The sequence below is a fragment of the Diceros bicornis genome, chromosome 11 (assembly GCF_020826845.1).
Source record: "Diceros bicornis minor isolate mBicDic1 chromosome 11, mDicBic1.mat.cur, whole genome shotgun sequence".
Classification (NCBI taxonomy): Eukaryota; Metazoa; Chordata; class Mammalia; order Perissodactyla; family Rhinocerotidae; genus Diceros; species Diceros bicornis.
Window position 1 is genome coordinate 12,453,813 of NC_080750.1, and position 16,407 is coordinate 12,470,219.

Here is a 16,407-nt window from a genome sequence, read left to right on the forward strand (position 1 = left end):
ACACATATCTAATATATTTTATGATAACCTTGACCAATTAAAATACTCCCACTGATTTACATTCATACAAATAGCTCTTAAGAGGAAGTAGTCTAAGTTCACTTTTCCCCAACAACCTCAGAAACCAGAAAAGACACACTTAAAACTGCAGTTTAAACAAATGTTGGAGAGGATGTGGAGAAACAGGAACCCTGATACGCAGCTGGTGGGAATGCAAACTGGTGCAGCCTCTATGGAAAACGGTATGGAGATTCCTCAAAGAATTAAAAATAGAGCTGCCCTATGATCCAGCCATCCCACTACTGGGAATCAATCCAACGAACCTGAAATCAACAATCCAAAGAGGCTTATGCACCCCTATGTTCATTGCAGCATTATTCACCATAGCCAACAAGTGGAAGCAACCTAAGTGTCCCTCGACTGACGACTAGATCAAGAAAATGTGGTGTATATATATACAATGAAATACTACTCAGCCATAAAAAAAAACAAAATAGTCCCATTTGCAACAACATGGATGGGCCTGGAGGATATTATGTTAAGTGAAGTAAGCCAGAAGGAGAAAGACAAACACCGTATGATCTCATTCATATGTAAAATATAAACAAACACATGGACAGAGAAAACTGTATTGTGGTTACCAGGGGCAATGGGGGTGGGGGGTGGGCACAAGGGGTGAAGGGAGACATATATATGGTGATGGACAAACAAAAAATGTACAACCCAAAATTTCACAATGTTAAAAACTATTAAAACATCAATAAAAAAACCCCTGCAGTTTACAAGAAATTCATTTGATTTTTATGGTATCGTGGTAGTGACATTGATTTTTTTTTTATTTACAGTAATTTGAGCATTACCAACATGTAATTATGAATGGCACTTATGTCTGTAACATACTTATCTTCAGTACAGAAATATTTTTATATTTGTAGAAATCAAGTCAAAGTTAACATTTAACACATTATACAAGTTGGTAGACATCATGGCCAGTACCTTCAAGAAACAATATTGAAAATTCATTAGGTATGAATCAGTTCATATTCATCTCCTCTGTTAAGAACCACCAAAGGCTTCCCATTGCAAATTCCTTATTGTAGTCTACGATGCCCTGATCTACCCCTCGTCAGTCTCCGAACTTCTCTCTCACTACTCCTGGCCTCATTCACTAGGCTGTAGCTACAATGCCCCCTTCCGTCCGCCCAAAAACGCTTGAAGCTGGGTACCACCTCAGGGTCTGTACGCCTGCTGTTCCTTCTGCTTGGAATCATGTTCCCACAGATCTTCACATGGCTGCCTCCCTCTGCTCATTCAGTTCTCAACTCTGAAATGTCCTTTCTTCAGGAGGCCTACCCTGGCTACCCCAGCACATGCAGCACCCTAAGGCACTTTCTGCCACATTGCCTAATTTGTCTTCCTCAGAATATTTACTTTTATCTAAAATTGTCGTTAATTTATTGGTTTATTGTTTATTGACATGTCAGTTGTCTGCCTTCTCTCAACTGAGGACAGAGAAAGTACCTTTCCCTGTGTACTTCAGGTACCCAGCATAGATATATATAATAAACCCAGCATAGATATATATAATAAATATTTGTTGACTGATCGAACTGACAAGTGATAGCCAAAAGTCTAGAAAGGATATCCCAAACAAGGAAAAATAATTAGCAATATCCACTCATCAATTTTGTTTAATAAACAGATATTAGGCATCTGCAGTGCGCAAGGTGTCGTAGCAGGTGCTGCAGGGCATTCAAAGGGGCACTAGACAGACCCTACCCTCCAGAAGTTCTCTGCCTAAGGACGTGGACAAAATGAGTACAGACAAGAGATTGTCAAGAAGACCCTGCAGGGGTTCAGAAGCACAGGAGCTGGCTCCCCATTGGGGGGAGTTAGGGAATCTCTTCTAAGAAGGTATCTGAAGAGGGCCAAGATGGATGGATGGGATTTAAGAAGCACAAAGTTTGGGAAAAAGTAAGGCAGTCTAATTTTTCTGGAATAAAGGCTGTAAAATGGTAAAAAGTTCAGAACAGGCTGAGTCCCCACTAGGGAGTTTAGTTGCACCTTTTGCCAAATGTTAATCATTTATCCCCATGAAATATGCTTCAAATTCCTCCACAGTGTAAGTGGCTGTCAGTAAATGGTATTTGGATATTCATATTTATATTCAAATATCATACTTGAGTTTTGCAGCAGAGATTCAGATCAGTGAATATTTGCATATACTCATGTTCTGATATTTCTTTTTTTTTTTTTTTTGTGAGGAAGATCAACCCTGAGCTAACATCCGTGCCAATCCTCCTCTTTTTGCTGAGGAAGACTGGCCCTGAGCTAACATCTATTGCCAATCTTCCTTCTTTTTTTTTTTCCCCCTTTTTCTCCCCAAAGCCCCAGTAGATAGTTGCATGTCATAGCTGCACATCCTTCTAGTTGCTCTATGTGAGATGCCACCTCAGCACGGCCTGATGAGCGGTGCATTGGTGCGCACCCCGGATCTGAACCCAGGCCACCAGTAGCGGAGCGAGCGCACTCAACCGCCAAGCCACAGGGCCGGGCCCTGGTATTTCTAATACAGTTTACTTACATAAGTCAACTAGCACTTAAAATTTGTAAAAAGATACAGATAGGTTTGATAAATGTAACTGTTCTTCTCAATATTGTATATCAGCATTCTATAATTAACTGATGACTGAACAATGGTAAGAAACAAATTTGCATAAGTTATGTTCATTTTCCTTTAAAAAGCTTGGAAAATATAGAAAAAATGATGAAAAATGTATAAATTTCTTAAATTATTATATTCTCCCTGTCTCCCCTCCCCCCACCACTGTAGTAAGCTTGAAGAAAACAGAAAAACAAAATTTTTTAAGAGGAAATTTAAAATCATCTAGAACTGTTATGGCATATTACTTACTTTTTTTAATGTTGTGTTTTATTTTAAAATACGCGTTTTTTCTGGTTGTGTAATCGTGAAAATATACAAAACTCAAGGACAAAATTTAATCAACTTCCCACTTCCTCCCAGCAAACACACAAAAAATCATTTGAAAGAGAATTCAGTGAAGTCATTAACCAATGTTTAACTGAAGGATAAATCAGACTCCCAGACATATTCATTTAGATTGCTATTTCCTCTATCCAGTACTCCTACACCGTCTTCCACTTTGTAAGTGCTGGGAAAACAACAAGTACCAGATGACAAGACACTAAGGGTAATTTCCAAACTAAACGAATGAGTTCAAGCCCTATCCCTATGCTTGAAGGCGGACTCAGTGGTGGCTGACTTGAGCTATTCGCTTTCACATTCTCATTTCATCTACCACAAGGGAATCTTTTTTTATTCTCACTTCTAATTTATCTCAACCTCCTATATTTTATATATGTTTAAAATTACCTTAAACTTATCTTTGCAACCTGAGTATAAACAGGTGGATAGATATAGAGAGTAGAAGAATTAAAAAAAAAAAAGTAGATCGATATCCTGAAAGAAAATGATTATTGTTTTCAGTATTTTACTTCACTACTTGAAAAATGTAAGCATTTTATTATCAGGTTGAACACAGAGCACAAGCAATAATCTACAAAAAGCAGTGCATTATTGAGCCCAATTCACATCACCCTTGAAGAAGCAATGCATAAATGTGTACTTGCCAGAAGTAGTGATGAATAAATGAAAAGCAATAAGAAAATTGAAGAAAATGAAGAAAAATGAAAAGCAATAATATATATTGGGGTATATGAGGAAACCATTTGGTTTAAAACTAATTCGGCCTGACCTTGTTTTTCCCGAAAGGTCTGACATGGCCTGTCCAGCATGCATTGTACATCTGCTTTAAACATTTACAATATCCCAAAGCAAAGAACCATGACTTTAAAAAGAGGGACATATGTCTCCCTCCATATCAGCATTTGCTTAAAGATAAGAATTTCTGCTGAGAAACTAAAGGTCAAACTGACCTACCGTGCTCATCTTGTGACCACTGACATGCTGTGCTAGCAAAACTTCTTGTTACTGTAGTAAAAAGACATATTCCTTTCATATGTAATGTATGCTCCTTGTTCTAAGAAGATATATAACCATGCTCTACCCCTTGCTTCTTTGGAGTGCTTCATTCCTTGGTGAAGGTGCTCTCCTGGGCTACATAGTCCTCAGACTGACTTACATAATAAACTCACCCCAGTTTTGACTTCTAGATTAATTATTGATTATTTGCATCAACAGTACCATTACTCAAAGGTGGAGAATAAAAGGAAGAAAAGGAAAAACTTACAAGACATCAAGACTTAACATGCCCCTTGCCCACCCAAAGAGGACTGCAACTCTCAGAGCACACACCTGGTCCATATCCTCCCCTTGGGTCTTGCAGCCAAATCAGGGGAAATACTCTAAATTGGGTCTCTATGTTTTGTAATGGGAGCTTTTCTATTCCTCCCCTAATACTTGTACTCAAACAGAAACCATTGCCCTGGACTGGCTGCTAGCATTTCAAGACCTGGGAAATCTGGTCAAGCTGCTATCTCCAAGGAAAATGCATAAAGGGATGCTGTGACCGTGTGGTAGCCTCAAGTTGTGGTCACAGATTAAAATACACCATGGTCTCCAGAAAACCCAACAGCCATCATGAAAGGCAGCTGTTCCCTCCTCTGCTTATGTTCATATGAACATGTGCGTATTTGTGTACTGACACCATACTGCTAATCACCTCCTGCCTCGTGTATGGTACTTGGAAAGAGCCCGTATCCAAGGTAGTAATCCATTTTATGGAATGTGTTATCTACAACTCAAAGGAGAACACTGGTACCATAACAATATTCCATCCTACAAAGTAAAAATATTTTGTTGTAGTTGCTGCATTTTATACTTGTTTCAAGATGATTTTCCATCTTGATTCCCTCATGATTTTCCCTTACCAAAATAAGTATTTCATATACAGTATATAATATTTCTTTTAACAAATTAGATAAAATAGAACATGTTAAAAGTGAGATACCATTTGAAAGTCAAATGGAATTCAAATTGTTAGATGCACTCCTATTAAAGACTATTTAATTAGACTATAGAATATGATGATTCAGATTTATGTCTGTATTGAAAATTTTGGTTTAGTTTAGTCTTAGTTTAACTCAGACACTTTTATCATCTGGAATCATGTTGAAAACACAAAAGTAAAACAAGAATAAATATTTTTTTTACCATGGGAAAAACTACACGTGACAGCAGCTGCCATCTTCTGAGGACATGTCCCACCCTGCCAGATGTCTTTTTCACAAAGCAGTATATTTTCTTCATCTCCTCGGCAACGGACATTGCTCCAATAAATGGGAATAAGGCCCAGTCCAGAAAACGGGGTTTGTTTTGCTATTCCTTTTCCTCTGGAAGTATAATGATTGATGTTAGGTTTATCAATTATAGGCAAATTTTTTATCAAAGCATTTGGATTTTTTTAAATGGAAGAAATTAATAAAGACAGATGTGGAAGAAAAAAACATAATTGATTACATCAGTTTCAAGGAATATCAAAACATCAGATCAGACCTTGGGTTGATTACCTATGGCAATCTTTTTAATCAATCTTGAATAACCAATGGTATGCATGTGCCTTTACTATCTATCTATGGCTGATTTTAGAAGAAAATAGGCAGACGCTATAGATATACAAAGGGAGCCTGGGCGGCTTTGTGGAAGAAGTGTGTCATGTGGCCCAAGTGAGACTTGGATTCTAGTCTGGACTCAGCTGCAAACCACTCTAAGCTGGAAGGCTCTCTAAGCTCCGCCTTCTGATGTCTAAAAGGAGAAGTCTGGATGCCTGAAGATTCTTTCCTACTCCAATATTTTAGTCTAGCATTTTCAAAATGATTGCTATTACTATATCTAAGCAAGATAACATCAAGAGAGGCAATCCATTCACATTTTTAAAACCATATATATAGTATTTGCCAGCAAGACTTTGAAACCAATTAATAAAATAGTAACATGCAGACGGGCTCTGCCTTTAACTCATCTAATCTACATATTTTTACAAGTAACCTCTGATACATACAAATTGATATTAAATTTTAAAAAGATTAAATGCTCATTTGATTAACATAGTAATCTCTAGAATTGTCTCCGTGCAACAGCTTCCATCAACCAAACAGTAAATATTTGGGGTATATCTAAAATATGAACATGTCTTAACAGCAATAAAGCTGGGCTGCGCTGCTCTTATTGTGCAATTCTTTTTTTAAAAAAATGGACTACTAAGAGATGATATATATAAGCAATTGGACCGGCTTATCTGAAGTTTATGTTTGTGGAATGATCATTTACATTCTTTCATCAATCACATTGCAGTTCACATCTCCACTATAGTGTTCTTGTTTCTTTATGTCAGTGTCTCATAGGAAATTTGAGTCTTCCCTAATTTTCAGGGGTAGTAAAAGCACATGTAGCTATGTATATAAAGGAAGACACTGACACCAGCCTACAAATGTTACATCTTCAGGCCCTCAAATGAAAGTCAATATTCTTTGTGACCTGCCCACCTGCCAAGGACTGTTTGCCAGACAAAATACTCATTGATAAAATCAGAAATTAACATTCCTATGGGCCGGCCCCGTGGCTTATGGGTTAAGTGATGGCACTCCGATGCTGGCGGCCCGGGTTCGGATCCTGGGCGCGCACTGACGCACCACTTGTCCGGCCATGCTGAGGCCACGTCCCACATACAGCAACTAGAAGAATGTGCAACTATGACATACAACTATTTACTGGGGCTTTGGGGGAAAAATAAATAAATGAATAAAATTAAAAAAAAAAATTCCTAAACATTATAACACTTTATAAGCTCTAGCCTTACTCTTTCTTTCATCCTGATGTATACCAACGCTCACTTTTTAAAATTAGTTCATTAATTAAGTACATTAACCCTATTTGCTGCTGTAATAGCATCAAAAGTCTGAACAAAACTTAAGCCTTCAAGGTCTGCCTTTACTAAATTCTCATTCCCCATCTTCCTAGTGGGAAGACAGGAGGAAGCTGGCAAATTAAAATTCTTACTGATTTAACTGGAGTTGACTAACTTTTTCATTCATATCACCGTATTAGATATTACCACTCACTAAATACTAATCCAAAATATTTGTAAATTGCAAACCTTTCTTTGAGTCTTCTAGACCTGCATTTTTCATAACAAGATATTTTCCATGCTTTCTAAAGATCTCTGGTGATAAACGCCAAGAAAAACACATGGCATGGTACTTAGAAAAAAATAAATGAGATACAAAAACAGAACAACAAGAATAACAACAAAACCAAAAGCTTTTGTTCCAAAATGGAGCCTTCTGCTCCTGGTGAACCCCATTGGCACAAGGCGTAGAGGTGCCGGCCCTTGTGGAAGTCAGTGTATGCTGACCCGTTTTAAAGACAGGGCTTAGGGTGATGGAGGAGCCAGCAGCTACCAGGACGACCGACGCTCCTGGGCTGACGGAAGCTGCGGTTCCTCACAAGACCTCTTCAGCGCAGAGGAGGCCCAAGGACATCTCCCCTTACCCATCGTGAGATAAGAGCACAGGTGAACATCACCTCCTTCACACATACGCAAATGGAATTTGTGGGTGGCTAAAAGTTAAAAGCAAATGACAGCAACCTAGGGCTGCAGGCTACTGAGAAATTACAATTCTTAGAATCAAATCCCTTGCTTCCTAGGGCTAAAGAATTATTTTGTTAAAGACAAAGACCAAAAGATGCTTTTAACTTCTAACTACTTAGCATTTGCCCATTTCCTAGTCAGCAGGGGTGGTAATATGTGAAATACATTTGTATGTAAGAGAACTCATTCCTTCCATTTGGGGCCCTTTCTTTATAACTCTTTTGAGAAAAGTGAGAAAGAGGAAAGCAAGAACAAGGAAAGAAGATGTAACTTTTCCTCAGTAATGATGGGTGCCCATCATTATGCTCAGATATCAGCAAACTGATTTGGTTTGGCCAACTCACCCCAGCTGCAGCTGGTGACAAATGACTGACGCATCAGAATCATCCCAGTGGCTGCTACAGACTGTGCCCCAAACTCCATTTGCATATACTTCCACTGTGCCTTCAAACTCATTTTTGCCACCTCGAAGTCGTACTGACCCTAAAGAGGAAAAGAATCCCAAAATCCTTTAATAGCAAAGAATCGTTTGCGCATACTGAACCAGTCATCGGTTAACACGATTTTTCCACTGAAGTGCTGAGAGATCCAGTCAGGATGATTTGGATCATTCTGTTCACAGCATGTGTTCCTTTCTTTAAATAAGGATCTAGCAGGCTCTTTTTTTTTTTTTTTTGGCAATTAACATCTTGATGTCAATGCTAATTATATTTTCTTTTTTTTATCTAGGCAAACAGAAAGTCCAATTATAATTTTAAAAGGGGGAAAGTGGAAGAGTATGACTAATGCCTGATATTGATCCCAAGTATTAGATTACATCACATATAAAGTTCTTATCACTTATGTATCTCCTTCCATCTTCACATGAGGTCACAGGAAGGAAACACAGAAACAAAATTCAATGCTCTGCTTATAAATTAGCTGTTATTGGCTGTTATATTTTTCTTCTATCTGATTTGTTCACCTACTAAAGAAGAGGAAAATGCTTTTTCCTCTTTTAACCTCAAGCAGCAGTCATGAAAATTCTAAAGATTATGTCCATAATTTCAAAAAGGTGTTACTGTTGAAAACACCTAACGTGAGTCTTAGGAAATTGCCACTAAGTAGAATGGTTTGGTGTAATTGAATGACCCTGGCAATTCGCCTTCCCTTACATACCATCCCTACTTAGCTGTTCCATAGTCCACAATTTGAGTCATTCTTTCCAGTCTTTAAAAAAGCCAAAATTTAAATTTAAGCACCCCTGGGAAAAATAACATTTTAAGTCTTATCCCTTAAGTGGGGATCAGACTTACATTTCAAGGCCCTACATTTCTCTTCTCATTGGCACTGGTTTGCAGAGTGGATACTGGGAGGCAGCAATTGAGACACTTAAGAAGAGATAGAATCAAACTCAGATAACTTAAGAACTTCACAAAATTCTGTTAAAAGTCACTTAGCCTTTATTTCATAAGTAAAGAAATTAAATCCTACCAAAAAATTCTGGCATATTTTGCATACTTCAAAGTTATTATGTATGATTTTAAAATAATTCTCCAAAAATATTAGATTCACAAATTATCCACTCATTTCTTTTGCACTGGCCTAGTCATCTACCACTATTATTTTCCACATCATCATCCTTAAAAAATGCAACTATTTAAGAAAAACATATCCTATCTCTCATGACAGATACAAAGTATCACTTAATTCAAACAAAAGGCAATAATAAATGGAGGCAAAACATTGCACTGTCAAATCTTGATTACTCAGGAGAGAACACGGGCATGGGTAGATAATCTAAAAATCATTCATACATTCTAAACCTCTTTAATTTGGACTGAGCAAGAGGAAGCCCTGTCTAGCTCAGTGAAAAGCGTAAAGTACAGAACATTTTTAAAGAAATATGTCTGAAGAGTTTAACTGAACTTTCACGATTTTTTTAATCACAAAATTTCTTCTATAGAGACCCACATAATATTATGCATATCACAAATGCCAGCAATTTATTTCAAAGAATTCATTTGTTCACCTCAAACAAACATTATTTGAAATTATTTTTAAATTAATCTATTATGTCTTTTTAATTCTGCCCTTCCACTAAATTACTTATGTCAAGGCTTGGAAGAAAGTTCTAGTAATGAAAACAAACTGGAACACTACTTATGCATGTTAAATAATCACAATAACATAAAATATTGCCTAAATCGCCAAAAAGCTATCAAGAAGAAATGATGCATGCATATCATCTAAATTATTAAGACATTTAGAGATGAGAAAGAGAAAACTCTGCATAAAGTATAATTATTCCCATAACATCATTATAATGGCAATGATAGAGCTGGAAGCAGTTTCCAGGTCAACTATCAGTTCCACCAGCATTTCTCAGATGCTCCAAACACGCTGTGAAAGCCTGGATTCATTTAGCTGTATCTGCTATATGGCAAGAAATCTGGAGTGCTCATCCAATTTTCCTTTAACAAATGAACACAAATATTTGCAATTCTGGAAAGGCAATTTGCATGTCAATGACTAGTGAATTCTCTGTCTGAGTCCACTCCCAACACCAACATACCCAAGGCACACACCTTCCTAGCAGATAAACCCCTCCACAAGGTTTATCCTTTCCTTAAGGCCACAGAAATTTCTAAAATATTCTGAGAAATCATCCACCATAGACTCAGAGTGAGTATTTCTTAATGGTATATAATTCAGTGAAGTTCACAATTCTTCTAATAATTATTTGAAAGAGGTTTTTAAAAAAAATCAGCATATCAATATGCTCCAAATAATAAAAGTCTGAACACATTTACACTATATACATTAAAGATAAGTAGCAGTTTTTGCTTGTTTTTGGTTGTACTTTGTTCTTGTGGCATTTATTCTCTTAGAATGGTCAAGATCTTAAAAATTGTAACTCATTTCCCTCAGTTTATGGATGAGGAAGCTATGGAACAAAGCAACTGAGCAGCTGCCGAGCCATGACCACTCTCTCCGAGACTCCTGCCCTTGCTACTGTCCCCTTGTCTCTGAACCGGAGAAAAGATCCTGTGATATAATGAGTATTGCTTTATGTATTATGCCATGTTGGCTTTCACCATTCTATTTGAAATACTGCAACTAATCCACCAAACAGGCAGAAGCATAAGACAGCCTGAAGAGTCTCCCTACACTGCAAAACAGGAGAGAAGTGGCTTTCTGATGATCTGCATTGGAGGCTGATCCCTCAGTGGAGGGTGATTTGTTCCACTGGCTATACAAATCTGTAGGAGGACTATATATGTTCACAAATTTATAGCTGCACAATTACAAAGTAGAGAAGGAGAAATATCCAAGCTCAATGAAAAAAAAAAGGATGGAACAATAAAGCCATCCACAAAGGTCAAAGCCTGGTAAACTCATTTCTATTGCTACCCTACTAACAACAAAGTTCTCCAAATTAATTCTAGACCAAATTCTTTGTTTGGCAAATATTGCTCAATTGTCACAATCTTTTATTATCAAAAATTGATCCCGAGGCCAGCCCCGGTGGCCCGGCGGTTAAGTTCAGCATGCTCCGCTTTGGTGGCCCAGGTTTGCTTCCCCAGGCATGGACCTACACCACTCGTCTGTCAGTGGCCATGCTGTCGCAGCGGCTCACATACAAAAAAGAGGAAGATTGGCAGCAGATGTTAGCTTAGGGCAAATCTTCCTCAGCAAAAAAAAAAAAATTGATCCCCCTCTCCTTTGTTCACACTCTCCTACTCCAGCCAAGCACTCTGCGATGCTTTTCATAGTCTCAGCTAATGTCTCTGGACAACACCCCAGTGGATCCAGGGCTGCACTATCTTAAAGTCTCTCAAGTGCCAATTTGATGGAAATGATTCCATTCTGAATATTCCTATTTTTAAAATGCGTTAATAATAATGATTTAAAATTTGAAGTCTCAGAGGTTTTAGGTCAACTCTAATAGGCATTACAAATTTAGAGACCAAACCAATAACAGAAGAAAGTCTGGAACTGTAAGGTTGTGCACGATGGCATGTCACAGAGAAGAGCCTGCAGAGTTCATGAAATGAATTGTTGCAAAAAAACACAGTCAACTGTCTGCTGGTACTACAACTACCTTAAAGGCAAAATGTGCCAATGCGCAACAATGTTCGGAAGTCTACTATCTCATTTCCCTGCCAAAAATGTTGAATTTGTCATTTTAGTTTACCATTATTTTTCGTCTCTAGATATGTCTCCAGTTTTATAAAGGAAAGGGAGCATAAAAGATTCATGTTACAGAAGTTTGTTTTATGGACACTTTGCTAAAAAACAGGAATTCCCAAAATAGAGAGACACTCAAGAAGGACTCTTTTTAACCATTTTATCAGTCTCAATCAATACAAGGTAATCTAGAGGAGAATAGATGACTAGCTTAAAATTCCCTTCACAAGTCTCACTAGTTTTTCAGTTTTTAAGGCTATCGTAATGGGTTGAATTCTGTCCCCCCAAAAGATGTTGAAGTGCTATCCCCTAGGACCCTTGAATGTGACCTTATTTGGAAGCAAGGTCTTCGTAGACGACCAAGTTAAGATGAGGTCACTAGGGTGGGCTCTAATCCAGTGTGACTGTGTTCTTATAAAAAGAATAAATGTGGACACAGAGGCATGCACAGAGGGACCACACCATCTGAAGACTGCAGTTACACTCCCACAAGCCAAGGAACTATCAGAAGCTAGGAGAGAGCTGGAACAGATCCTTCCCTAGCGCCTTCAGAGGAAGCGTGGCCCTGCTGACACCTTGATCTTGGACTTCTAGTCTCCAGAACTGGGGAACAATAATTTCTGTTGTTTAAGCCATTCAGTTAGTGGGACTCGTTACAGCAGTCCTAGCAAACTAACAGAGCCGTTGTGGCATTAATGGCCTTAATCCAAGCCCTTCTTGGACAGCTAGCAAAACCTCCCTTCCCACACTCCACATTTCAAGGAGGCCTACAAGAAATATTAAGAAAGGAACCAAATAGGTCAGCTATCTTTGTTCTGTAAATCCAGCCCATTCCAAAATAATCCAAATGAAAAGATATGACTATTTAGTTAACAATTAAAATTTACTTATAGAATAGCATTTATTCGTTTTAAGAGAAAGAAAAAACAGCAAAAACAAAGACCCATCCCAGTAGTGTTTTCTGAATAGAATTAATAAATATTTTTAAAATCACAGTTTGATAAATGAGTAAAAAGAAATTAATGTATTCATACAAATCCTTTCTCCTCTATTATTGAACTTCACAGAGGCACAAAATAATTAATTTTAGTCACTTCTATTGTTCTGTTGGAATCAGATAGAATGCACGCTGGTGACATCAAGCTATTGCCTCAGATCCTTGACAAAAAGTATACTTAAAGCTGAAAGTGATATAGAAATTTCAGTTTATGAACTATTCAAAAGAATAGAAAAAAGCCCATTACATGTTGGACAATTTAGCACACATATTTGACAAATGAATTAAACATAATCTTATCTCTTATATGAAAGGCAACACTGGGAAAATATACTAAATGATTATTTCCTATCTTAATACAAAAAACCTCACATTGCCTAAAAACAACTGACTTAGGGGTTGTTAGTTGCATTTTTCAAGTATAATAGGGGAGGCTAGGTTAATTTTGATGTTATTTTCTTCCTACATCCAATTTGACAGTACTAAGATATACTATATTTTTCTATGATTATATTTACCCATAACTGAAACTGGTTTTAGCATTGTGAAATAGTAGCTTTTATTCAAATCATGCCATGTCAAAATAAAATCATTTTTTAACATGGAGCATTCCCCTGAACTGAGATCCAGATGAACTATATTTGCCTCCATTAATTTACATCTATAATTCACATTAATTGTTTGTTTATTATTCATGTAGATACCTTTAGTACTGAGAAAAAAATCTGAACTAGTCTAGTTCAAAATGAGACTGTATCCTGGGAGTAAGCCATTCTACCCATTTACAATGAACTTATTAGAAATTTATAAATCCTATCAATTATTCCTTAGTTAAAAACATTTTACAGGGGCTGGCCCGGTGGTGCAAGTGGTTAAGTGCACGCGCTCCACTGCAGCGGCCCAGGGTTCGCCGGTTCGGATCCCGGGCGTGCACCGACGCGCTGCTTGGCAGGCCATGCTGTGGCAGAGTCCCATGTAAAGTGGAGGAGGATGGGCACAGATGTTGGCCCAGGGCCAGTCTTCCTCAGCAAAAAAAAGAGGAGAATTGGCAGATGTTAGCACAGGGCTGATCTCCTCACACACACACAAAAATAAATAAATAAATAAATTTTACAATATTATGCAAAAGAAGACTCTATCCATGGTTAAGTTATGGTATACTAACAATATATGCATATAATCCTAGCAGAAAATTTCACAAACTGTGTGTCTCTGAACTATTCACACATAAGCAAACAGTAAGGGTATTCCCATTTTATTGTACAGCGCTGAGTGATGAAATTAAACTACACCTAATATCAATCCTCTCATCTGTCTCCCAGAGCAGGTATCACAGGAAACGTAATGAAAATGCTTAGTATTCTTCCGACATCTCAATCAGTGAGTGGGTGTCCTCAACCAGAGGACACAGGCGATTTCCGATTCATCTCTGTAAATGCTGCTCCTAGTGTGAACTCAGTAAGCATTTACTGAAAGCTATCTTTGCCTTGTTACAAGGATCAGCATTTTCCACTCTGCGTCCCTCTGGTGATCTAGTAAAAAGTATTGAGGCTGAATGTGCATGAGTAGCTTGGAGGGGGAAAAGAAATCTCATTACTTTAGTGCTTTGCATAAATAAATTTTTATTAATATTGTTGTGCAGATGTGCAGGATGAGGGAGGACGCATGAGGGGAGAGGACTGCTCTGGAAAACTAAGATGCTAAAGAAGCAAAAATAAACATTTCCTGATTTTCTAACAACAGTGTATCAACCATGTAGAAGGCAGTGGAAATCAAGTGTTCATATAGAGCATAACCGCACACATGTTAACGGCGCAGACTGAAGGGAGACATTTCAGAAGACTGCTTTCTTTATAAGTTAATTCACAGAGAAAAAAAGCTTGAAAATCAGAATTAAACATCTTTACCTAACAACTGAACTAACTTCCATATTCTTAACAACTATGGAATTATTCATTTCAGACATAAATGTGCCAGACCTGCAAACAGCATCTTAAAACAAGAAAACATGCTTTCTCAATCAAACCAGCGTCTAAATGTTATTCACGCAGATATGGCTAAAAGGTGGATATAGCGCTTCACAGTATGATTTTTAAAATTACTTATTACTATTTTTTAGTTGCATTAAGTTTCCCAAATATAAGGACAAGCCTCAACCATATTTCATAGCAGACCCTATTGGTTCTCCTCAACAACTACCTCGCTTCCTCTTGCCAGGAGAGTCTCCATGTGTTCAGAGGTTAATCTGGATTAATCTAGGCAATCGTGGTAACTGCATTCCTTTCCAGAGAGTGCCAGGAAGAAACGTGATCCAGTCTTGCCAATGAAATGCTGGAGGACGTCTGTGGGGGAATTCCGGGAAGGTTTCCTTGCTCTTGCAATGGGACATACATGAAGAGGTCCCTCTCTTTCTTCTGCAGGTTGTTCTAACTCCATGCGAAGCCTGGAATAACCACCAGCCTAAGGATTAAAGCCACACTTAGAGAACAGAGGAGCCAACAGAGGAGCCGAGAAATAGAGCTGTGCTGTGTTGAAGCCTGACTCCTTATAATATGAACAACACATCTCCTTATTGCTTCAGTCATTTTGAATTGAGTTTTCTATTCTTTGACATCAAAACCATCCTAACTGATCCCAGCCACATTCATACCCAAGTTCACAATTATCATTGGTTTTCTCTTCCAAATTTTCCACAGGCATCTTTATTTTCACAGTTAGCCATAATGTATATAAGTTTTGTTATCCTTCTTTTTCCCCTTATCATAAGCATTTTTCCATTTCTTCTTAAAAAAAAAGCTTCACACTAGTAGAGTCAGATAATGCCCCAAATCAAAGTATTTTACATCTGCCTTAGCCTGAAAAGCAGATTGAGCTCAATATTTAAAATCTAGTCAGGAAATGTATCAAATTTGGTATTGCTAATAAATATTTTTCAGCACTTGCTACATAGAATCAAGACGCAGCATTTTAAAAAACAGGGACAGCTTTCAGCCAACTTTTTAATTAACATTCACTTCAAACACCAGATGGACTTCAAAGAGTACAGCCTGTAAACAGCAGTACTCGTCCCACAAGCCCGATATCACTATTGAATCAGGAGATTTGGGTGGGTAGGTGCATATGAACAGATTAGCATGACATGACAAAAAGTCAGGTCTACGAATCATTCTTTCTGATAATATCTTAATTATTAGAGCATTATCATTTATTGTACCTGTTTTAGCCATCAGTCATCAGTCACCTATGAGTTCTACTTGCCTGCTTGTAACAAAGAGGAGTTCCTAGCACATACCAGGCAAGTTGCCCCATCTGCCATGCCAACGGGAAACTGGAAAAGTGATTTCCCTTCCTAGTCAGGCTAAGCTCTAAATCATTGCAAGTATTGTTGGGCAGACTCAGTTGCCTGTTAATTCGTCCGGTAGAAATGGGAAAATAACCTGGCTCACATTCAGTTAGTGATCATATTCTGGTGAACTAGGTTGTTACTATTCCACACTGGTCACATAAGAACCAGTGGTGCCATTTTCTAAAACCACACAAAAAGACATGCCTTATGCTTGATCCTAAACCTAGCAGGGTTAAGTCACACAATGGTGGACTCAGTTGGTG

The 16,407-nt window shown here is 37.8% G+C and overlaps 1 protein-coding gene across 3 annotated transcripts in view; it reads right to left on the reverse strand.

Annotated features, from left to right (window-relative positions):
- PRSS12 (serine protease 12) overlaps window positions 1–16,407 on the reverse strand; it is an 80,118-nt gene that overhangs the window by 60,123 nt on the left and 3,588 nt on the right. For 2 of the 3 annotated variants that reach the window (XM_058549964.1, XM_058549962.1), the window contains exons 2-3: window positions 7,976–8,114; window positions 5,195–5,373 (exon numbers count right to left, since the gene is read on the reverse strand). The exons of the other annotated variant lie outside the window; for it this stretch is intronic. In XM_058549964.1, coding sequence (XP_058405947.1) covers window positions 5,195–5,373; window positions 7,976–8,114 — 318 coding nt within the window. The remainder of the gene's footprint in view (window positions 1–5,194; window positions 5,374–7,975; window positions 8,115–16,407) is intronic. 3 annotated transcript variants of the gene reach the window in all.